This window comes from Sebastes fasciatus, chromosome 2 (assembly GCF_043250625.1).
Source record: "Sebastes fasciatus isolate fSebFas1 chromosome 2, fSebFas1.pri, whole genome shotgun sequence".
NCBI classification, from domain to species: Eukaryota; Metazoa; Chordata; class Actinopteri; order Perciformes; family Sebastidae; genus Sebastes; species Sebastes fasciatus.
The window spans coordinates 19046238-19072029 of NC_133796.1; the positions used below are offsets into that span (position 1 = coordinate 19046238).

The following is a 25792-nucleotide window of genomic DNA, read 5'->3' on the forward strand; positions in this document are numbered from 1 at the left end:
GAGTCCAGTGGTCATAACTATCCAGTGCAATCATGGGGTGCAGATTTACAACACAGCTCCTCCCTCCTTGAAGATCAGTTGACTGGGAGGGGCGGATTGTCCTCCCAGTCCACAGAGCATCTGGCTGAGGAACGACAGATGCTGACAGCTGGACTGACATCCAGCATATGTCCCTTTCTTTATCCCTGCTCCACTCAGACAATAGAGTGGAAGGGACGGGGGTGCTTTGTGTTGAGAAGGTAGACCTAATAGCTTGTGACTCCAGAAAAGAGCCCCCATTCTCCAGGAGAGCCTGGAGAGCAATTAGCCCGTCTCTGATCCTTGCCTGGGGAGTTATTATGGGTGGACTGAGCCCACAAAAACACTCAATGGCCTATTCTCATTCATGCCACATTAAGATGTTTATTTTTTAATTACAGCAGCAGTACAACGATGAATTAACTGGAAGTTAGAGTTGTCCAAGTTGTGTTTCAGAAGGTGCATTTTATTTTTGGTCCTATAAGATAAGATATTCCTTTATTAGTCCAGCAGTGGGGGAATTTGCAGTGTACAGCAGCAAAGGGGATAGTGCAAAAAACAAGATGCATCAGATAACACAGTAAAAAAAAAAAAAAAGAGCTTAACAAAGTGCAACAAAATATGAACCAGTTAAATAGAAGGAAGTATAAAAATAGTTGTAGTATTTACAGTATTGACAATAAACAGACTATTAACAAAATTGCACAAGTGGAAAATGATATTGCACAGTGAGAATGAAATTAAATTCCACCTGAAAATATCAGGTTATTGTCAGTAGTTGTATTGTCATAGTGTTTTATATTTGGATTAATCAAACAGAAAATGTGACTATAATATATCTGCATTGTGGTCTTTGGTGGGCTCCAGAGCACGTGTGCTTTGTTTTGCAACGTGATGACGTCACGCGTAGATTTCAGGAAGTAATTTGAATCAGTAAACAAACTCATGCGGATGTACAGCAGGCTGCTCATGTTCACCAATACCTTACAGTAAGTCTGTGCTATGTGAAGCAATACCACGGGGTTAAAGTGTTCAGACATAAAGTAACATAAGATGAGTTGGTTTGTAAAGACAGGAGAAGCAGCAGCATCACAATAAATGAGTTTATCTGCTAGAAGCTAGGCTAACTGTTAGCATTCATCCTCACTGAACACTGAACTGAATCACTCTGTGGCTGTGTCTGTTTCTTCTCTTCTGCAGGAATGGGTGTGAAAGGTCTTCAGTCCTTTGTGGACCGCTGCTGTCCAGAAGCCTGTGTGACTGTGAACCTGAGGGAAATGGCCAGACAACATGTTGCCAAAAGCCAGCAAGGCTGCACAACCTCAGCTAACACTAGCAGTTGAGTTCATGTCAGTGGGCTCAAGTAGGATGAGCAGCAGTGGATGTGTCATACAACTGATTTAGTCTACGTTTTTGTCAACTTTTTAGTTTGTTTTTATTAGTGAATAAGTAAATAAAATACAACAAGATTTTCAGGAAATGGCCAAACACAGAGAACTTAAAGGGACTGTTTGTAAGAATCAGAAATGCTTGTTAACAGCGACACCTGTGGCCGTTAAGTCAACGAAAGTCAGTGTCGGGCTCGCGCTTGTGCTCGCTCTACATAGACATGAACGAGCATCGCTCAAAACAGTGAGGTGACACACGTCAGCTAAAACCACAATATCACTCTATATTTCACCTGCTTGGCAGTAATGTTAGCTGACCAGACGAAGGTCTCGCCATGAATCAATGCTGATCCTAGTGCTGGCTTTTCCTGCTTCAGCCTCCCGACAGCCGCCGGAGGGAGACCCCGTCACTTCACAAGACACGGAAAACCTCTGTTGGTCTGGAGGAGCTGCAGCATTTATTTCTGCACAAACGTCCACTGTACATTCACTAGATATTCTCAGAGCTACGAAGTCTTCTGCAGTGTGTAGTGCGCGCGCATAAAGAGTAGCCCTAATTGTGCAGCCCTACTTTATACACCTTCCACCGTGCTTGTTTTGAGATTTGACATTTTGAGATATTTAGATAATGCAATCAAATATGAAAACACACATGCATGATGCATCTATCTTGTCTGTGTGATGTGCCAAAAACTGTGACTAAATTCTAATTCTTAAAGGAGTTAACATTTCATTTGGGGCTACTTTAATATTTATTGCACAATATTAGTGAAAGTATTTATAGTATATGTTTGTCCTGTATTTTCTAATTTTAAACTTGGTGGTAGTTACTAGGGCTGTCTCCTATTAGTTGATTAGTCATCTAATCGGTCATTCTTTTTTCATGCTGAATGACTTATTTCCAAGAAACTCATGAGCACATCTCTGGTAAACACAAGATTTAAAGTGGTGCTTTTGTGTGATTCTTTGTTGAGAAACTTCAGTTTCACAGATCTGTCGATTAGATCAACTAATCGATTAGTCGACAAAATCGTACGAGTGTTAGTCGACTAAGAATTTCTTTGGTCGAGGACAGCCCTAGTAGTTACATAAGTAACAATACCAATACTGCTGTTCACAACAACATACATAGACTTAGACCGATGCTAGAAGTTTGAAAGTTAAGAGTGAAATCAGTGACAGTCAAAATTAGCAGTCCGAAGGACAGGCAGCATTGAGGTTTAACAAGTTTTGATGATCTAATGGCTGTAAACCAAAATATGAACAAAAGGAAACTAACTACACATTTCTCGACTATTATTGGGATGTTGTCTTTTCTCAGATTAGGTTTGCATGCAGGCCTGCTCTCTATTACATCTCCGTTTTCACTCTCATGTAGGCCCCACACTCGTTGTGGATGGTATGGCCTGCCTGTGCCCGTGGTACACCTGTAAGGACTGGGTGTGTGGGGGGCAGTGGACGGAGTACATGGATGTGCTGAAGCGCTGGGTGGAGGCCTTCACGTCAGCAGGCATCAGACTGGTCTTCATCTTTGATGGTGTGGTGGAAGAGCAGAAGAGACCGGAGTGGGTGAGGAAAGAAACTCTGTGAACTTGTGGTGTTCAAGTATTTGAGCTTAAATATCTTGAAAGTCAAATTGTCTTGCATCTACGCTGATATCACCCCCACCTGCGACAAATATAAAAACAATGATTCCATCCTTATCCACATGTACTGGCTGTGTCCTCACATACAAAAGTGAGGCCTGTCTTACTTGATTACTGTTTGCATCTTTGTTATTTTTATATGATACTACATTGGTGTATATTTTATTTAGAACACATGACGTCTCTCATATTGAACTCTGAACTTACAGAGCTTGGAGTTTATACAACTTCCTCTTCTGTCCACAGGTGAAGAGGAGACGCAGAGTGAACAGGGACGTTTCTAAATTGTTTAATCACATAAAGGCATATGAAGAGCAGCCTGGTAGAGAGCTCTTTTGTCTGCCTTCTGGTCTGGGATTATTCACACCCTTTGCTCTCAGGTCAGCATTTACAAGACATCCTGTACATTATGTATACACTGTGATAATACAGTTAACAATGTATTTAAAAGACTATGCTTCATTAGATAGGGTTTGATGTGATATCCAATGATGCTTTTTTTAAAATTATTTCTGTTCATGGTGGAATTATTGTCTTTGTTCTGGCTTGATATTATTTTCTTATTGTAGATTTTATTGTTGTTCACAGGTCATTGGGTCAGGAAGTTATTTGCTCAGTGCAGGAGGCTGACTATGAGATCGCCAGCTATGCTCGTCAGCATGGCAGTATGGGCATTCTGGGACAGGACTCAGACTTCCTCATATACGACAGGTTTGTTAAAATGGTCATGTTATTATACTTTTTGACTTTATCAAATACTTTGCTGCAGAAAGACTTGCACTACATTACCTACTGGTCAGTTAAAATGCAGATAATAGATTAAATTCAATTCAATTCAAAATACTTTATTCGTCCCTCAAGGGGCAATTCAAGGCAAGCGAGCATGCAAACAGAAATACACAGACAATTCATTTATACACATAAAAACAATCTAAAAATACAAGTATGACAAATGTGTTGGAAAGACATACACAGGATAAATAGCAGCAATATCTGACACAGGTTAAAATGTAAAAGGTCAAAAGTGCAAGTGCATTTATCAGTCTATAGGCAAGGTGAACTATCCATTTCTTGTACTGTGGCTGTACACAAGTCTAATGGCTTCTGGAATAAAACCAAACTTCCTTCTATTAGTTTTACAAATAGACAATCCTGATGGCAGCAGCTTAAAGTAGTCATTGAGGACATGTGTGGGGTTGTTGATAATATTCTATGCTTTTTTGAGGACTTGCTCAGTACTAAGCTGTACTAGGGAACTTTGTGTTTCATAGATTCTGGGACTTTATGTTATTGAAAAGTCGTGGAAAATGTGGGCAAACTGAACATGTAGTTTTATCTTTTAAAGTGCCCCCTACTTCTCTGTGGCAAAGCTGCGGATAGACAGCCTCACCACTGTCATGTACGACCGACAGAGGCTCTGCCAAACCATCGGACTGACTGTTACCCAGCTACCACTGCTGGCCTGTCTCCTAGGTAACGATGTGGTGTCAGAGGAGCGGATGCTGCACATCAGGAACAACGCCATGGCAACATACAGGTGTTTAGGGTTTTACATTGGGGTTTGCGTACTATTTGTTGTAATGTAAGAATATTGTAATTTTCACTCGTATCCCCTTCTGGATAAATGTTACCTTTGCCGTTGACTACATTTAGTTATAAGAGCATGAATACTGCGGCACTAGGCAACTAACGATTAATTTCATTGTCGATTATTTTCTCGATTAATCGATTAGTTGTTTGGTTTATAAAATGTCAGAAAATTGTGAAAAACATCGATCAGGGTTTTCCAAAGCCCAAGATGACGTCCTCAAATGTCTTTTTTTGTCCACAACTCAAAGATATTCAGTTTACTGTCATAGAGAAGTAAAGAAACCAGAAAATATTCACACTTAAAAAGCTGGAATCAGAGCATTTTGACTTTGTTTCTTAAAAAATTACTCAAACCGATTAATCGATTATCAAAATATTTGGCAATTCACTAATAGTTGACAAATAACTGATAAATGGATTAGATTTTGCAGCTCTAGTATGCACCCATTTATAATATGTTTGAAAAATGTTCCATGAAATAATTTTCTATGCCAGACTAGGCATTTGATGGGGAGTCAACATAGTTTCAGTGTAGATGACAACAATATTATTGGTTCCCAGGACAAACAATCCCGCTCCACACTCCGGCGCTCCTCAGGAGCAGAAGGTGCTAGCTGTATCCCACTTTGTGAGCTCCTTGTGGGGCAGAGAGGAGCAAGAGACTGGGCTTATTCCTCAGTCTCTGAATCTGTCAGCTCCTCACAGAGAGCTACTGGAGAGGGGGGTTCGCTCTTACTTGCTGCCTGGACAGGAAGCTCTCCAGCGAGGTGACATCTCTGCACTTCACTCTGCCTTTGAGAAACATGTTAGTCCAGAAATATTAAAGGTATGTTCTCTACCTCATTCTGTCTTTCCCGTTTTTTTAGAGTGCTAAATGTCACATTGAAATATTTTCTTTTGTGGTCTTTACCAGGCCTGTAGAGAGAAGCATGTAGCAGCAGAGGGCTTCATGGTTTACAGCGTTTTGTGCGAGGGTGTCGTTCAATGTAGCAACACTCTGGAGGATGAGGATGACGCCGAGTTGCTGCCTCAGGCCCTCGTCTACAGGCCCTGCCGACAGCGCATCTATGGGCTGCTGCTGCTGCACGGGCATGATGGTAGGACAGTAAACTTACTGGAGGTCATAAACACACACGCAGATACACAGGCACCCTGGCAACAACATACACACAGTCAGAAAACCACATATCTAAGTCACAAACAGACAATTGTACATCTGAAGGTAGACACCCGCAAATTTGTAGAGGAGAGTAGTAGTTAAGACGAGTAGTTTAAAAATAAAGACAAGAATGCTTATTTGTTTTCTCCATACAATGGTGCAAATTCAATCCAAGTCTAACCTTGACTTTGCATGCTTTCAGGCAGCAGTGTCGACCTTCCAGCAATCAGGGAATGGTTCGTCTACCCCGGAAACCTTCTGAAGGAACCCGACATGGTCCACCCCGTCCCACTCAGCCTCCCGTGTACGGTACCTGCTAGTTTCTTCTTCATGTGCTGCTCTCTGTATTCTTTGGCTCGGGTTAAGACAAAATCTGATTTCAATCAAGTTGCGGCAGCTCATGCAAATCATGAGGATGAGGAAATTAGTGTTTTCTTTGGTCCTAATTCTGTTATGACACTGTGCCAGTCTTGGGTAATGCAATTTAAGTTTACAAAGCTTCAGATGAGCAACAAAAACAACAACAAAATTTGATTATAAAACGTTTTCTGATGTTTTCTAGGAACGATGTGTCCTTCTGTAATTAAATTATTTTAGTCTAGACATCACTGGCCATCAGAATGACTGAAAAGTTACATCTGGTTATGCTTAATATACTAAAGACATTTGTCACATTTCATGTAGTGTTTTCTTATCCAAAGCAAAGTCTCACAGTAATATTTCTATGTCTGAATGTGCAGATGATCAGCCCAGTCTGGACTTGTTATGGTTCGGCACCGGTCCTGAAGTTTCTGCTCTTCGCCTGAAGACCTTCCTTTCAATTTTTGACTGCCAGGAGTTCTCTGAGTTGTACGGAGCTATCGAAGACTCTCTCCTGGCTGCTCTCTGCCTCGTCACCTACATCGTCCTCCAGGTAGAGTCAACTCTTTCTTGTTTCTTTGAGAAATGAGAGCAGAGGTCATTGGCCAAATTAAAATCACTGCTGAGAAGAGTATTTATTGAACAAAAGTCAAATGAATTACAACAGGAAAAGGTGGAAACACTTGTCTAATTACATTTAATCATCCGGGAAAAGGAAACGGAAAACCCAATCAAGGATGTAAAGAAGCAGTCCAATGATTTGATTATGGGACTTATTTATTCTCATATCACATGAGTCGTGTCAGCCAGTATTTATACAAAACAAACAATGACGAATGGGAAATGTAATTTATTTTTATTTTTATTTGAATTGAAGATACATGTAAGTGATTTCCTCTGATGTTACACTAGTATCTATTCCACTACAACCCTCTCTTGAGTCATGTTGGTTTTCCAGTTGCTAAAAACATGAAAACATCATTAGTAATGTGATTGATGTGACTGTTTTCGTAGGTGAGGCTGCATGTTTGGTTTAGCCTTCAAGGAATAAGTTAAGCTGTTAAATGAAGCAGTCAAGCACAATGGCATCAGTTTGTATTTAGGCATTTCAGTCATGATAATGCCAGTGTATGGGTAGTAAAGCTACACCTGTTGATTTATGTAAACAGAAAATGAAAGACCAAATGTATTTGGTGACAATTAAACACACAATTCATCTTTTGATTTGGGATTTACTACTCTAACCTACACAACAATTATCCTGCTCTTTTGTCAACTTGTGATTTGAAGTTAAACATCACTTGTTGACGGTCTGTTCTGTGTTGTTTTGTCGTGGCTTAATGGTAACCACTATCACCCACTGAGTGCCCAGTTTAGCCACAGACACTGGTCTTTGTAACTCCAGCTCTGACGTCAACAACTGCTCTGATAACCACCCGGGGGCTTTGAATATCTTAAGAGCCATTTCTTAGTTCACCTCACTACAATTGTGTCTGTATTTTGGTTGTAAATATTAAACTTTAAACATGCGTGCTGTTTGTAATCTTGTTGTAATGCCTTGTTTTCGAATTCCTCCAAAAAAGCAAGTGAAAGAAGCAGAGCTTTGTGTTTTTGGTTTGTACATTTTGCATTGACGTCATCTGATTGAGCTTTAACACAACAGAGATCACAGGATCGCATCACCTGGATAAAGGTGCATGCGTCATTATGCAGAAGATAAACAAAAATTATACTGTAGATTAATTTATCAACTCCGAAACAAACAGGTCTTAAACAAAGCTGATCTTCAATGAAATAAATCTCAAATGCTATGTTGAGTTTTCAAAAAGTGCTGAGATGAGATTTGACTTGCCTTGCATGTTTCAAAATAATGTGTCACTGTCGCAGTCTCAAGAACTTTATCATCATTATGCAAGCATAACAAAATTGCAGTTGCTAATGGGTGACGTCATGGTGACTGCATCCACTGCTTATAAACAGTCTATGGGCCAGAGTCAAACATATGATCAGTGAAGTTTTAACAAACCAGCTAAATGAGGATGTTAATCCTACATCTCTGTATGTTGGACCAGCCTTTACAACATCATTTTAGCACTCTGTTCAGACCGAGTTGAACACTTCAGAGACACAAAGGTCAACAGGCAGCCTTCCAGACAGATACAGATATTTGACAGATGGACACTTGGAGCCAATTATTTAAATTGGATGAAGAACCAATAGACAGACAGAAGAGCGGCTTGTTAGCCGGCCCGTTAGACGAGTAGTCAGGCTGGCAGACAACAGTAGCTGTTGTCTGATCGCTGCTGCATTCACATTCCCTCGTCACTCTTCAATTGAAATAGCTTCAGGGTTTGTTTGTTTTGTACACACAGCTGGGCAGCCTTGTTTCTGCATTCAGCATTGTTCCTTTCTCTGTTGAATTGTTGCACAGCGAGCAGACAAAACAAACTGACCCACACAGAAGACACACTGGGATGTGATTGAATTGGCTAACCATATATTGTCTACTGTGTGTGTGTGTGTGTGTGTGTGTGTGTGTGTGTGTGTGTGTGTGTGTGTGTGTGTGTGTGTGTGTGTGTGTGTGTGTGTGTGTGTGTGTGTGTGTGTGTGTGTGTGTGTGTTTGTTTTCAGGTACAAACTTTGTCTCAAGAGGACGTGGATGCTTACCTGAGTCAGGCTGTGTGTCTCAGACTAAGATCCCCTGAGGAGCTTCAACAGATCAAGGTCAGTTACACAACACACACACATACTATATACTGTATATATTTAAAAGGAACAGATCAGTTTTCTGATTTTCACTCACTCACTTTGTCCCAATGCGAAACCTAAAGTTGTTGAGTTTCCTGCCGCAAGAAAGACAATGTCCCCTGCAGTTTACAGTAAACAAGGTCATCTTGTGGCAAACACAGCTCAGAAAATGTTTCCAGTAATAGAAAGTGAGGAGAAAAATGGGGAGAAAACACAAATAAGCTGCTGATTGTGTCTCCAGAAAAACAAACAAATAAACAAACAAAACAAAACAAAAACAATTATGGTTAAACTGTAGTGTGGTTGTATTGGTGATTTTTCTATTGTAGATTTTTAAACATCAAATGTTCAAAAAAAGGCATACCTTTCTGGATTCTTAGTGTATTTATGTATTTTTGATGAATAAAATCCAAAAAATAACATATACAGACACAACCTGAAAGCTGATTGTTTGATGTGATATCAATGTCACAGCTGAAGCAGCTGTAGTTGAAGTTGCACTTGTTATAGCGGATGATGAAATGATGAGAAATCTATGTTCAGCTCTTCTTAATTTGGGGAAACTAGAGCCTAATAAGACTTAAAGCTTCATTGTGATCATCTTGTTACGTCACAGTATTTTAATGGGTTGCTGGTTATTAAAGTACAAACCGAGTCAAACTTCCTGCAGACATTTGCTGGACATGAAACTCTGACTGATCAGAGCAGCACTTCTGATGCCCAGCGATGAAGAACCAGATCAGAACGATTTGTTTAGACAGAAATTTAATCAAAAACAATTTTGACAATCAATTGAGTTGTTTATTAAGCAAAAATGATGAACATTCTCTGATTAGTTTCTTAAATGTGAGGATTTGCTTCTTTTTCTCACCGTTTTATCACTCTTGATGGAATTTTTTGGACTGCTGGTCAGACAAAACAATTAACTTGAATATGTCACGTTGGGCTTCGGAAACTTGTGATGGGCTTTTTCACAATCTTTACTAAATGGTCGATTGAATTGTAAACAATAATTGATAGATTAATCAATAATGCCAATACTCAACAGTTGTGGTCTCAGTCTAGGCAGAAGTGTCAATGAAATCAGTGAGGCAGCATCATTACTTCTGTCTCCTCTCGGGACAATGGGGCCGATCTATTCAATTCAATTCTATATATACTACAGTATATACATTATTATATACTGGAATTTTAATTCCTGTTTAAGTTTTGACCAATTTGTAGCTGCACTCAAAAGGTTTACACTTGAATTGTAATTCCTGTTAATTTTGAAGATTTTTTACCAAGTTGCTGGTGTACAAGTTATTATTTTAATACAATTCACTAAAATTGTATCTGTATTTATTTGTTACATTTTGTTTTACAAAGTTAGGAAAGCGATGTTAAAGTCAAGCCTGATGTTGCCTTATACATAACAGAATGAATGAATGATCCCAGTCACTCCCACACAGTGAGGCATACAGCTTATTAATTAGACGCTGGTATCGGATCGGTACTCGGCATCGGCCGATACCCAAAGCACAGGTATCGCTATCGGTATTGGGACTGAAAAAGTCGTATCGGTGCACCCCTCGTTTCCTCGCAGTGTTCAGTGAGCTCGGTGGATCTGACTCGTGAGCTCTCACAGATCCGTCAGCTGTGCTTTTCCATTCTCTGGGAAACCAGCAACGCTGTTTGCTGCCTTGTTGTAGCCCCATTTATTTTTACTGCTTAATTACCATACTTATGTCTAGTAATTTGTATTTTTGCTGCTCGTCTGTTTTCTACACAATAATTAGGGCTGGGCGTTGATTTGAATATGCTGTCTGGGAGAAGTTCAGAGCTGCAGCAGGGGGGTTAACTGAGTGACTAGTATGGATTAACTACACACACACACACAAACTAAACACGTGAATATACTCGCATATACACCCAGAGGAGGGTTAACACACACTCAGTTTTAGATATTTGATCGTGTATGTAGTGTGCTTCCTTTAGCACATCACAGTAGACATTGAAAACCTCTATTTGTCCAAAAACAACCCCCCCCCCCTCCCACCCCCCAACAAAATAAAAATGAGAATAGTGTGTGTGCATCAGTGTGTGTTCAACTGAGTGAAAATGAGTCACACTTTTTGTATTTGTGTGAGTGTGTGTTTAGGGGAAAGGGGTTGTGGGTAGGTTTCGGGATGCGACGGTTTCATTGCAGCATTCCTCCCCATGGGACTGTGATTGTGGCGTGTGTGTGTGTGTGTGTGACAGAGAGAGTGTGCTGGCGACAGTCGCCTGTCTGTCCTGGCTGACGCTCACCACATGGAGCTATTTACACCAAGCAAACTCCGCCCCGCTGGACACACACACACACACACACACACACTCTCACACACGTTTCTGTCTTTGTCTCATATTCTTCTACTTTATACACTCGACCACTTTCTCTTTTTTCTGTCTCTCTTCACGTTGCTCTTCATCTCTTTTTTTTCTCTCTCTCTTTCTTTTTGTGTCGGTGTGTTTGTCTTCAGGCTTTTGTGTCTCTGTCCAGTGGTTCATTGTTTTCAGAAGGTGAAGCTGTGTTTGACTGGAAGCAGGTGGCAGGCAGGGCTGTGTGTGTGTGTGTGTGTACACGTAATCACTGTTATCAGGGCTATCTGTTGGACGACAGGTGAGAACAGTGTGTGAGCACACACACACACACACGGAGAACATCTGCCTGCTGTTGTAACAGCTAGTTTGCTCTCTGCTTCTTCATCATCCTCCTCATCTTCGTTTTCTTTATTGTTCTCCTCCAGTTTCTTCTTTCTTCTCCATCTCTGTTGCTGCCTTTTATGTTCTTTGTCAGCAAACATAACCGTCCTTCTGTTTTTCCTTGAATGGGTCCACTGAAGCTATCGTAACTGAATTCATTGTATAAAAAACAAAAACAAAAAAAACTTTGCTCCAGCATTTATTTTGCAGAAACATAAAACATCTGTAGAGAATATTGTGTCCAGTGGTGTACTGACCACAATGCAATACTGGGCCGCCGCATCGGTGGGCCGATGGGAGGTAAAAAAAAGTCCATACATTTTTTTACCGGCCATCGGGCCCAGTCTGTCTCTTTACCGGCCCTCCCATGGATGTATGAAGAGAACTGGATACAGTGTTGGAGGCGGGGCCCCGTTCATTCCTATGAAACTTGCTCAGTGGCGCATGAAGCCAAAATGGCTCGACTTCCGACTGGAAAAGTACCCGGATCTTGCAGCAATCTTCCGCTTCCATTGGGCCCACAGAGCAGGCGCTGTAGCCTCCGCTCGGTCACATGGCTCAGTCACGGGGTCACAACGTCACGGTGTCGTCATGGTTTGCTAACTCCGCCTCCGAGCCCTCGGTCCAGCCATGGTCTGGGGCTCATTCACATGAGCGGAGGAAGGAAAATAACTCTGGATTTGTCATTTTACATCTTTTAGGAACTAATAATTTAAATAAGGGGAGTTGATTCACATAAAAAAAAATTATCCGCTGAGTTACAGATGTCTCTTTCCCAATGTAAGTCTATGGGAAAAAGTATTTTTGGGCCCGATGGCATCCCGTGATGGACACGGAAGTTGTAGTACCACCATTTGGCCACTACGAAAATTGGGATCAACGACGGGCGCTCTTCCTGGGGGTTTGGGGCCCTCCCTGCGTGCCTGCACATGAGAGAGTACTGGGCTCATTCGCCAATCACAACCAAGTTAGTTACATTTGTGCTTATGGCATAGGTTCTGTCGTAGCCTACTGCATCGCTACTGTTGCAGCTGTAAAACGGTGGATAAATAGTTTTGAGGGTCACAAGCCCCGCAAAATGATATTATATTATTATATATATACTGTATATAAAGATATTTATTTTACAACATCTTTTTATTTCTTGTCAGTAAGTAGGAATTATGAAAGATAATAAAAGAACTAACTATTCAACAATTTCTGGGGTGTTATTTACCGTAACCCCTCCTGGATAAAGGCATTTACGCACCGGGGGCGTGATGAATAAACAACACAAAAATGCGAAGTACTCACCTGCGATATTATATGTCGCTAGGGCTTTTATTGAGAAAGGTAAGAACGGAAGGAGTGGATCTAGTCTGCGCTGCCTTTGTCAAGGTTGAACGGAGTAATAAAGTCTGCCGTCTTGGTTCGGACTACGGAGCCTCCATGTTGTTGTTAGGGGCAACTCAATCCTTTCCGCACAATGTGGTTGGTTGATGTCTTTATTCGCAGTGGGAAAGCTCAGAAAATCTACTTTGTTATGGAAAAAACGACGACAAAAACAACAGTTTGAAAAAATATATTGACGTGTGAATTGATCGCACACACCAGCGGTGTGTGTGTGAAGACCTAAGTCCAGAGCTGAATTTCTTTCCCAGTACACCCCTGATGGTGTTTGTTTCTCTCTTAGTCTCTCTATTAAATTTAGCCAGTGAGTTTGAGATAAGACGTTATCTTTAAAGAGTTCTTTATCAAATTCTGGGTTTAATTGGATATTTAATGACTTGCTGACTCACTCTGTTATATCATTACAGAGGTTTCACTGTCAAATATAGAAACCACACCAGCCAATGCATTTTACCTGGCTCTTTAGCTGGCTATTGGCAGTGAGGTGGGTGGTCTGAGTCGTATATAATTGTGTGATTTATGTGTCAGGATTGAGCAGGTAAGGCAAATTGGGGTCGGGAAACACCAATTATTTTAGCAGCTGTGAGTAAAATCTTAAGAAATTTGTTCCGGGTGGTGACACTGAGCATATTGAAGAAACAGATGGCTCTTTGCAGAAGAACTGTTTAAATGATGCTACGCTACAGGAAGATGTTTGTGGGGTGCTGATTGAAGCTGAAGTTGGTATGCCTCAACCTCTACTTCTCTTCCAATTAAGTTAAGTTTAACAAGCTTTATTTATGTGAATGTCATGGCAAATATGTCAACGTGTGTAAGGCGAATGAACCAAAATGATACATATTATTGAGTAGTCATGACATACTGCTGAACAAACTCCATTTGCTGAGAAAATAACTATCTTAACTTTAATTATGCTAATTTTCAGGTTCATACTTGTATTTTATGTTTCTACTAGAACATGTTTACATGCAGTCATGTTCAAAAAAACTTTATTTTCCTCATACTGTCAGCCTGAATATACCTGTATTTACCCTCTGTCTGAAACTCACTGTTTTAACTCATTTCAATGGAATTCCAAAAGAACTGCATTGCTAGGCAACAGCTTGGGTCCATGTGTACTTCCTGTTAGTTGATGTCATTCACAGACACTACAACCGGAAATAAACTGGGACACGTTTAGAACGTTTATGTTTAAAACTGAAATGGCCTATATATTGTATATTTGTGACCTCACAAATGGACAGAAATCCTGACAGCTTGTTTCAAAGGCACAGTTTCTGAATACGGGCTGTGTGTATTTCTCTGTGGATTGAGTGTTTCGATACTTTCACAGTATTTATATAGCACTATAACCTGCTTTATAATGAAAATCTCACTTTTTACAATATGGGACCTTAAAAGATGAGACAACCATGACTGCAAAATTGGCAACTCTGGCACATAAAATGACACTCATTGACTTCAAGGTGGCGCTGTAACAATCAAGTTTACGTTTTCACAATCATCTTGAAAACGGCTTGGCTTTTCATCTGCATCTTTGCTCCAATGATGTGTGTCTATTTTTTCAGTTTATAATGCTATGTATGTAGTTTATCTCACTTCTATAAGTTTCTGTGTGTTTTGCTAATGTTGCTTATTCCTGTTTTTGTTATATGTACAGCCCTTTGAGGCATGCTTTGTGATATTGGACTACAATATACTTTGACTTGACTTGGCTTGGACCACGATCATTGCCTATTGCAGCTATATTTGGAGTATTAAGCCTCATAATAAAGAATTACTACCAACCAAATGTAAAACCAAACTTTTTTCCTCCTCCGTTCTCAGCTGCCTTCCCTGTCCAGTCGTGCGGTGCAGCTGGGATCTCTCTATGTCCGAGGACTGAGCCACCTGCTCGGTGCTAACTGTGCCAGCGGCTGCCCGCTGCCCAACGCTGCTCCGATGCCTTGGCACATCTTCGACGGACGGCTGTTCCACTCAAAGTACCTGCTGGCACATAGCGGCACAGAGAAGACTGTGTTGCTGGACAGCGATGTGAGTGGAGACAGAAAAACAAAAAGGGGAATGTGTGTGTGTTGTATGTGCTGTTGCAACTGCTTGTATTATTTGTTACCATGAGAACAGAATGATTTGAGACGTGTAATCCAAAGTGTGTTATTGTCTGCCCATCTCTCTCTCTCTCTCTCTCTCTCTCTCTCTCTCTCTCTCTCTCTCTCTCTCTCTCTCTCTCTCTCTCTCTCCCTCTCTCCAGTCGTCCTGTTTGTCTCTGTTTCTCCGCCTGAGAGAGAAACTTACAGAAACCTGCAGGAAACAAGGCAGAGACCTGCAGTCCAGTCCTAGGGCACCAGAACAACGTCATAGAACCACACCAGCACCCAGACACAGAGGAAGACACACAGGTGAGACACAAGACTGACTGACATGTAAGGAATAATGTACAGTGAGCCGGTCATTTTTGGAAAATAAACCCCGACAGGGTGATTCTTGCATCGCCCTGAAGGGGTTTATTTCACAATAATGACCGGCTAGCTGTGCATTGTCCCGCTTATTACACAGCTACTTACTTAATAAATCAATAATTTGACACAAAAACGGTCCTCCAGAGTCCGACATCAAAACTGCGTCCATAGCAACGGTCTGTTATACATAACAACGGTCTGCTATAAAAAAAATAACAGACCGTAGAATGCCGTTAGGCATGGGACTATATGGAAATTTCACAATTATCTTGGCCAAAACAGTAGCAATTCACAATATTATCCTGATAATCATCAAAATATGCTCTTAAAATTTCACTAAAACATACTGGAATCACTTTACCTCATATTTTGTTAAAAAACAAATATTTTTATTGCATCACAGATCGGACACACATCTTTTTTTTCATTTTGTTTTGTGAAAAACAATCAAACCACCTTAAATAAGGTTCTCCCCACAAAATAAAGGAAACATTAAATATATAAAAAACAGAAACATTGTGTGAGTCTGTTCGTTCTTACATAATAATTCCTGTATTTTTAAAATCAGGTGTCATTTCTCTACTATCATAGCGAGGTAGTCAGCTTTTTCAAGTCACAGACTTAATCAAAAGCATGCACACGATGCATGATAAAAGTATGGCAATTTTCCCACTGTTTCAAATTAATCTTTGATGATTTTAAACTCAAAATTATTGATATTTTAAGCACTGAAAAGTAATACTAGTAGTAATTAATAGCTTTAAATTTGTTGAGATGCTGTGTGTTTCTCCTTCTTACTCAACTCTTGCTCAACTCTTTCTGTGAAAGTTGGTTCTGTGTTGTTTCGTGTAACATAATTACGTTGCTATTTTGGCCAGGAGTCTTTGGAAAAAGAGTTTTTGATCTTGTTACCATCCTGGTTAAATAAAGGTCAGAGAGAGAAAAACGTTTTGACCTGAATTAAGAAATGTTATGGTGTTTCTAGGGCGCCCTGGTGGCCCCGTGGTTAAGATGCATGCCATATAACCACATTGTCCTTAGTGCAGATCTGGCTGGGGACCGTTGTGGCATCATGTCACATCCCTCTTTGTCTTCCTGAGTTTCCTTTTTATACCATCAAACTTACAATAAATAGGCGAAGTGCACCCAAGAAAACATGATAAAAGTGATGTTATGATGTCTGTATTATGTTTAAGGCTCCAGTAGTTCAGTCCTTTATTTCTAATCACTGTTCAAAGCACAGAGAAGTAAAAGTGCCTCCAGTGATCTGTGCGGTAGAAACACACTGAGGCTCATATGAAAAACTCCTGGAGCCAAACAGAGAAGCAGCATTTTAATCTGACAGTCCATCTGTGGTTGTAGTTCTCTGGTGCCCCTCGCCGAACCACATTACCCAGAGGGCCGCGCTGTAACGAGCTCCATGTGTGCTGCGGCCTTAATGCATACCGCCGTGCGCGCGTACACACACACACACACGCACACGTGCACGCTTGGATCGGAGACTTGCTTTGTCAGTGCACTAGTAATAGTAGGTTTCTGTTTATAGGCTAAGAGAGCTCTATTTTAAGACACACAACAAGGCGAACTGATTACAGACCTCTCTCTCCTCTGTCTCTCCCCTTCCCCTCAGTCGCTCCCCTCTGTCTAACTCCTCATCCTTTTGTTTTTCTTTACTTTTTTCTTCACCGTCTCTGTTTCTTTTTCTTATTTCTGACTGTTGTTCTCTTCCTGGTGCTGCGTGCAGAGCCTTGACACTCTTCAGACACCTCTCCAGCTTAAGTTAGGCATACACTGTACCATTTTAGCCCGTTTATGGCCCGAATTTTTGTGGCAACTGATTTTAGAGTCGGACCGAATTTCATCTTTATCGGGCGTTGTTTGCCGTGCAGTGTACAGGGGGGACAGAGGTCAATTAACTCCTCCTGACCAGCCGGCGGACAGTTGGATGAATTTCTGACATTGACAAATTTTTGTCGGCCGTCCACAGGCTCTCGCACCGGAGCTGATTCCCCAACGTCAGCGCCTTTTTCCGACTTTTTTTTTTTACAGTAATCAGAGCGTAGCTATCAAGATAACAATGTACAATAGATGTAGTAAAACGTAGCTAGCTTACCTCCAATTCTCTCTGCAAAATGTACAAGCCGTACTGTCCACGCCTTCCTATAGTCCATATACGCCGGCGCCTTTTTTTTTTTTTGGACTTTTGATCAAGGCAGCACGTTTCTGCCTTGTTAGCATTGTGACCCGTACAGACCTCTGCCAGCAAACAAACTTTACTTGCCTTGGTGCATTCAAAAGAATCTTTATTGACAACTGTCAACAGCCAGAACAGCCCTCAGGGTTGACGTGTTTTTTTTTCTATTTTACACGTACAGTGTGAGCACTCAGGTCGTGGCAGACGATCAGACCGTACAGTGTGAGCACATAAATCGTGAGCTTTGGCTTTACATCGCAAACGATCTACTCGTACAGTAGGAGCAGGAATTACACAACGACATTTCTAAAATTGTACACGGTGAGCTTTATTATAGGCAGATTTTCAAACGTAATCACCCTCTTACACACCTTCTACTTTGTTTTGTGTTAATGTGGCCTGTCTCTATATGATGCTCTTCACTGTAGTGTGCAGACTTTAGACTAAGTTGAGCTCCCTGTTTGTCCTGCTCAGTGGTCGATCTCAGAAGACGACTCAGCAGCAGCTTATGAAACGTGAACCCGTAGTTTCTGTTCAACCCTGTGACTCGTAAACCCTTTTGCGACTGTTTCTCTGCGTGCCATGTTGGCGCAGAGTCTCTGATTTTGCGCCGAACTGTCTGCACTTTGCCCAAGTCAACCCTTGTGGGTCTCATGAGGATGTCGCTGGTTTTATAGATGGAAGGCTATACACTCTTTATACCTCAGTGTTCATTTCTGCCAGACGCAGACACCAATCATTACTACAGAACTGTGGGGATACGGACTGTGTGTGTGTGTGTGTGTGTGTGTGTGTGAGAGAGAGACAGAGAGTTTGTGTGTGCGTGAGAGTAGTGGTGGCGCTATGTGGTATCGTTGAGGGCCCGGTTTGGTTTTTGTTTGGAATCAGGCCTGATGTTTAGTCTCCTCAGCAAATATCTCCTCTGCCCGCCTGCCCTCGCAATTACACTCCAGCAGTGAATCCAGTTTAGCAGCTCTCCCACATCTCTTCAGTTTATTTCTGTACAAACAAGACAAAAAGTAAATGAAAACAACGTCATTTTTTAAAAGGTACATTTTACTTTGGCTGAGAGTAGTCTCATCCAATCTGTCCTCTGCTTGTGTTAATATTCATTAACACAAATTTAGAAAGAACACATTTTCTCTAATCTCTCATTAATCTTATTTATCTCCCTCTTCTGGTTTTAGTCTGAATCTCAATCTGAGAAACTTTTCCAAAAGACAACCACAGAAACCTTAAAAGGTTTTGGTGCTTGTGGCCTGACTGACACATCTACTTATGCATGGCATGCTTTCATGTGCTTATTTTCCTCTACTTTCACACTCAGTGAGTGGATTGATGGTAGGATGGCGGGCTGATTTGGTCTAGCAGGCTGCAGCTCCCTTTTGGCAAGGTCTAAAGTTGGACTTGGTGTTTTATTTCAAGCACGTTGTAATTGGCTTAAAATCTGCCACATCTGTCAAAAACCCTTAAGTGAAAAGTACGTCACAGGCTTTTCTGAATGCGAGGATAGCTTTTAATGGTAGCTGAACAGAAGTAGGGAAACAGTTCGTTTTTTTTTCCTGTTAATCGATTGTAACCAATAGCAGAGCAACAAGCCATAAATACAAAACGTGTTTCATCTTAGTTTGGGTTTGTTATTTGTTGGATAACAAGGAGATCTGTACGCATTCAGCTTCATGCCTTTCTCTGAATAATTCAGCTTTCAACAGTGGCAGCAGCGTTCGTCAGACTTGATGAGTGTGTATGTCCTCGGTGATATGGCATTGGGTTTTCTTTTGTGGGTAGCCTTGAAATAATTGCGGACAGACTTTAAAGACAAGCTGTGTGTGTTTGAGAGAGGAACAATTGTTGATCTGGGGCATTTCTCCAAGATTGACTAAGCTTGTTGAATTCAACAAAGTCAAACTTTTTAACTTATCACTCACCAGCTCCATTAGTCCGCTCCAGACTCTTAAAATAATAAAGACTGATGTAGGCCCATAATTCAGCAGAAAAAAATAAAATCACTTGTTTTGGTTTTCCCTGCCACAACTTAACTGTTTTAATTCACTCTCATTGCTCTCATCAGCGTTGGTTTTGGCTGCAGCAGATACACCCTCTGTACACTACCTACTCAGCACCAAACAGCAGACAGACACAGTTAGAGACTTTGGAGCACTTAGCAGCTGAAGAGACGAGATATTTCCGACCATAATTAGAGATTGAAGGGATCGTTTGGGAGTTTTGTAGTGGGGTTGTATGAGTTACTTATCTATAGTGAGCGTATTACCTACAGTAGATGACAGTCGGCACGACCCCAGTTTGGACAAGCAGACAGTACAGTACTATTAACATCAAATTTCCAAAACTAAATAAGCAACAAATTAAAGTAAATATTAAAGGACAAAAGCTTAACACCCAATAAAAGGCTGAACAATAAGGATTGCCTGCTTGCCCGGGGCAAGTAAAATGCCACGTCGGGCTAATAAATCTAGCAACTCACTTGCCCAAAAACATTGTTTCATTGTTTTTTTTTCCGGAGCTGATGATGGAAGTAGCTAAGGAGTGAGCCATCTTGTTTCCTTCTCATCTCTGATGAGAGTTGCACATGCGCAGTACCTATCGGGCGAGAAAATGGCGATGGGTAAAAACAAAGTTTATGAGCTGAAGCTCAAGCGAGCATTTCAATTAACCTGGAAACAGGAGTTTAGCTGGGTGGCGTTAAAGAAGATGTAGGCGAAACTCCAATTATTTATTGCGCAAGTTTGAGAGAAAGGCAGATAAAACATGACAATTAACTTTAGTCTTTGTTGGTATTTGATAACCTCTAAAACAATTTGTATAGGGGCAAGTAAAATCTGACTTTGGGGAAGTAGATTTTTGGCCCACTTGCATGACTGGGCAAGTTTAAAAATAAAATTAACGTTGAACCCTGCAATAACTTTGATAACTGCTTGATCTGGGTGCCATTTAATCAGATTTGACTGCAAGTGGCCAGTTATGATTGCAACACAGAAATACCAAACATCACACTTTTCCATTAGAGCCCAGTGCACTTTAAACAAGACAGTCACGAACAGAACAGTTTCAACTTTGGTAAGATAATCTTTATTATCCCAGAGGGGCAATTTGCTGCACAACCAGCAGTAATACAATCAGTAGAGCATAGTGTCTTCATGTAGGACTTATCGCTCACTGTAAGAAAATACGTTTTCCTGTCCTTTAAATATTACATTTTTCTCATTCAGGTCGGCCTCCAGGTGGAGATGAGAACTGGAGGGAGAGAGGAGAGACGACAGGAGGCCATCATGGAGGAGGATGGAGGGAGAGAGGAGAGCCGATGGAATGTGAAAACAGAGAGAGACTGCGGGAGAGAGGAGGAGGCCATTTTCACCCTCATCCTCACTCTTATCCTAGCAACCACGACGGAGGACCCCAGCACCCGAGCCGTCCTCCAAACCAGTCCAGAGGTCGATCGTACCGCAGCAGAGGGAGACACCATCTGGCTCCGAGGTAACGCCAGTGTGGAACTAGATGTTCTTCTATGTTTCGTCTGTTCTTATCTGCTCTATAATGTCACATTTCGTCCTCTCCTCTCCTCTCAGATGGTCGCAGTCTCCTGCACCGGGGACATAACTCGACCCCGAACAGAGAGGAGAGAAGAGGAGGATTAAAGGGGAGGATTTGAGGAGTTAAGAGGATGGGAAAGACACGATGAAAGAAGTGAAGGAATCAAATTTCTCTGAACAAACTGATTAGGGAATTACCCGTCGGGAATGTTTGTCTAAAGGATGCAGTAGGTAGAGAAATGGGGATTAAGGAAGAGATTAGGAATACATCATTTAATTTGCCAGTTTAACCTGAATTTGTCTTTTTGTGCAAAATAATCCTGTAGACATACTTTAAAAGTCAATCATTTTAAAGCCTCTCTTTAATCTCAGGGCAACTCACCTGTCTCACTGTGACAGAGAATGAACAGGACGCATGAGCACTCACCAAACAAACACAGAAATGAGCCACTGAGAAGTGGATTAATGGTTAATCCTCCAGCCTGTTTTTAACCTCTTATCTTCGACAATAAAAGAGCAACGATCTTAAAAGCTGTGTGTGTCCAGTGGCATAATCCTTTTAAAGGAATGGTTTTAACTAGAGAAACAGTAATGCTGGTATCAAATATCGGCTGAAATAGGGCATCAGTACCGGAGATTTATACACTTCTGTAAACTGATACCAAGAGCCGTTTGTGACACAAGTGAGGCAACTTGAGTTTCTGCTTTTGTCATACACAGAAGAATGTGAGTTGTCTGTAATAGATACTAAAAAAAAAAGAGGTTTGTACGTTAAACTGTTTTGTTCTGTGTCTCAAAGACATTTTCTCTTTATGCCGACGCGTCAACCGCTCCTCTTCTGGATGTCTTAGTGGTGCGACGGTTCAACAAGCCCACAGTTTGGTTTGTGTTGTGGTTTTTGGGTCACGGTTTCGGTTTGTTTTGCACATAAGGGAGAAGAAAAACATTTCCAATGTGTTTAAACTCCAAAACATGTAAATAGATAGATTGATTGATAGCAATGAATGATATTTCTGTATTATATGAAGCCATTGCACTAATTTTATACATGAAATAAGGCAGGTTACTTAATGGTCAAGTAGGCCTACGTTCAGATTATTGCCTCAATAATTACATTTTTCCGAGTATGTATAATGAAACTTTGATCTTATAATTGTGATTAAGACTAGAATGAAGTCTAGTAAACATGACCAGTATTTGTTGAAGCTGACCTGATGTTAGTGCTCGTTTTCACTACTTGTGGTAACAGTTTAGATTATTTTCACAGCAACATTGAGAGCATTGAGAATGTGTGTTAGTTGGGTTGATGAGGAATGTATAGCCTTTACAGCCAGGCTGACAGACTGTCTTCCTGTAGCACTGTGAACGTCGTAAAACCACCAGAGAGGAAAAGGATGCAGAGAAAGTTCCACAGCCTGAGTGCTCTCATTCCTCTGTGTGTGTGTGTGTGTGTGTGTGTGTGTGTGTGTGTGTGTGTGTGTGTGTTTGCCTACTGTATAAGCAGAGCAGTAAAGAAATGTGAGATAGTAAAGGAAACAAATGAGGGGAAATCAGAGTGTTGACACAGTGATGGTGAGACTGTGTTTGGCTCATTACACAGGGCCAGATACAGGCTGCTAAGAGCTATATGTCTTACATGGACTGAAGATATACACCAATCAGCTATATCATTGAGGTTACTGACAGGTGAAGTGAATAACATGGATTATCTCGTTATAATGGCACCTGGCAGTGGGTGGGATATATTAGACAGCAAGTGAACCAGCGACAGGGTCAGACCCGAGGCTCCTTGGTGCACGTGGGGAGCGAAGGCTGGCCCGTGTTGTCTGATCCAATAGAAGAGCTACTGGAGCTCAACCTGCTGAAATGGGTAATGCTGGTTCCGATAGAAAGGTGTCAGAACACACAGTGCATCGCAGTGCGTAGCCGCAGACCGGTCAGGGTGCCCATGCTGTCATAATGCTACGGCTGATCGATGTACATGCTTATCATTTAATCCAGTGGGAAAGGTTTGATCTTAAAACAACACCATCAATGCTGGAGGAATGAAAATCCTGGAGACTTAATTACAAAATAGCATGGTGGATACATCAGGTGGTGACTTCTCACAGTTCAGTGTTTCCTGTACACGTCACACAGGTTTTGAAGCCTATTGAAGACTTATAAAATCATTCAGATATTCACTGTGATAGTAATCTTCTATGTTGTGTATACATCTTACATGTTGTGTTACTATGTTGTGTCCCTTTTTTGGGGAATAATTGCCCTTTTATTGTTTCTTTGGAGTTATATGGCCAAAATCTTCTATCATGATATACTGTATATATGATATATCTTGATAATAATATATATCATAATACAGAATGTTTTTTGATAATTCAATAAATAAATAGTCTTATATGGTAAAGTCTTTTTTCTATACTTGTGTGAATTAAATATGTGACAAATGAAACGTACTGAGTATTTTTTCATTTAAAGCTGAAGTAGCAGAGGTTGGAGCGAATATGATTAAAAAAGTTATTTTTATAAAACGGTCCGTATATCCTGACAGTAGTGCATGAAACAGGTAACCTGAAAAAAAATCATGTGCCTCTGTGTCCTCCGGTGTCCTCCGCATTGTTAGCTAAACTCCATCAACCCCGCGAAGATTTGTCTCACAGCAGCAGCGCTCTGAGTGGTGGCGGTGGCGGTGAACGACTGCAACAGGACAAACTAGACCGGTATAGAGGAGAGAGACAGGAGCCCAAATTAGCAACTACCCTTTCCGAAACGAGCCCAAAAAAACGCAAACTACCAATATTTGTAAGCGACTTTTTAGAAAAACAAGCCCAAAGTCGCTTATAATAAGCGGACATGGCAACTCTGGAGTGTGTGTTTTAAGTTAGTAACTGTGGTGAGGGGAGTGTGTGTGGGTGTGTACATGAGGAGGGGCGACAAGGGTGGGGCACACAACACACACATACATGAGTCGGGTCCAGTTGCCTCTTCTACATAATAACAATAACAGACGGAGGGATGTTTTTGTGGTGAAGAGGAAGCGAGGGATGGAAGGTTAAAAAGAGGAAGAGGGGGGGGAAACAAAGTGGAAGACGGAAATGAAGGAGTGTAAAGGAGAGAGAAGTAAACATTTAGAGGAGGAAGACGAGGAGCAGAGGGGTGGGCGATGGAGAGGTGGAGGACTAAGAATAGAGGAAACAGGATGAGAGTGGAGAAAAGAGAGGAGGTGGATTTAGAGGAAAGGAAAGGGGAAGACAGAAGAGTTAAGAACACAAGCAATTTGAGTCGGTAGTCTTGCCTCAACCACAGGAAACCCTGTTGGCAGCCTGACAGATCAGCTTCCTGTGTGTGTGTGTGTGTGTGGTGGAGGTCTGGGCGTGGTCCCTCCAGCAGCAGGGAGACAAACAGTCAAACCCCCTTCCCAGGCCTCCTCCCTGGGATTGACTCTTTCCTCTCCGGTAGCGGTCATTCATCAGGCTGTCTACTCTATTTTGTCCCACACTGTCTCTCTCTGTCTTATCTAAACTCTCTGAGGCTTTCTTCCTGCTGAAGTCATCAAACTAGGCACCCAGTTGTGTATCCCAGCTGGACCAAGGGGATTTGATTTAAACCCTTGTGGTGGCCAGTGGTGGCCACAATGGGTGGCACCTAAATGGATCCCATCATGACCACAAAACCACTTCAACAAACTTCAGCCGAAGCCAAGAGGCCCTTTGAGGCAGAGTTACACTTTCATGATCCCACACATTTACCTCTGGAAAGGTGTAACATGCTGTGTAGTGTTTGTCACAGGGGTTTTAGATGTTAGATTTTAGAGAGTACAATGGTGCGTTCTGATTGAAGTCAAAGTACTGACGTTTCCTCTAGGGTCTCCATGAGGTTTACATTTGTGGACACATTGCCATGAAATTTGGTTCAGACATTCATGTTCCCCTCGGGATGAATAGTAATAACTTTGGTTATTCTTCAGCTTTTCATCTAAAGGACAATTCATCGTTTCTGCATCTGTGTGGCTGTGACTGATCGCACTACAAACACACTGAAAAAGTGTGCTATAAAAACTGGACGCCCGCACACATTGTATGTACTGTATTCATCATCCTCGGTCATATCCTTGTTTTCCTTCTTTTTTTTACGTTTTCATGTTGTTCAGCCAATACAGCAAAGAAAGGAGCTCTTCTTTTTGTTGTTAGGAGGTCACCATTATGTTTATTTAGTGCGCATGTGCGGAACGTGTCTGGGTATGTATCAGTATGATCATCATGAGTATGATCAACGCTTAACTAAGGATGTCACGGTGAGGACATTTTCCCACCGGTTAATAGACTCTTGACAACACCGATGTTACCGATTACACCGGACATTTTATGAGAAAAGATGACGCTCAATATCTATCGAGCGCTTACTTTGATCTTTGACGTTGGTTGGCTGTGTGTCTGGCCTCATCGGACGAGCTTTCGCTGCGGGGCTTCAGGTTTCCAAGTGGCGCCGTTGAGTGGCACACCGGCTGCGACCGCTCCATCCTCCGCACGGCGATTATCTCATTAACGTTATGGTTCCTTTATAGCA

At 41.4% G+C, this 25792-nt stretch overlaps 1 protein-coding gene across 1 annotated transcript; it reads left to right on the forward strand.

The window, feature by feature from the left end:
* Window positions 1-885: 885 nt before the first annotated feature.
* Window positions 886-21945, forward strand: fam120b (family with sequence similarity 120 member B). Its single transcript, XM_074612918.1, has 15 exons — window positions 886-1007; window positions 1219-1356; window positions 2785-2975; window positions 3299-3432; window positions 3641-3763; window positions 4398-4589; window positions 5204-5468; window positions 5556-5739; window positions 6004-6105; window positions 6542-6714; window positions 8793-8885; window positions 14850-15056; window positions 15274-15421; window positions 20906-21170; window positions 21263-21945. Exons 2-15 carry the CDS (start codon window positions 1221-1223, stop codon window positions 21291-21293), a joined length of 2244 nt encoding a protein of 747 aa, XP_074469019.1. The 5' UTR covers window positions 886-1007; window positions 1219-1220; the 3' UTR covers window positions 21294-21945.
* The last annotated feature ends 3847 nt before the right edge of the window (window positions 21946-25792 follow it).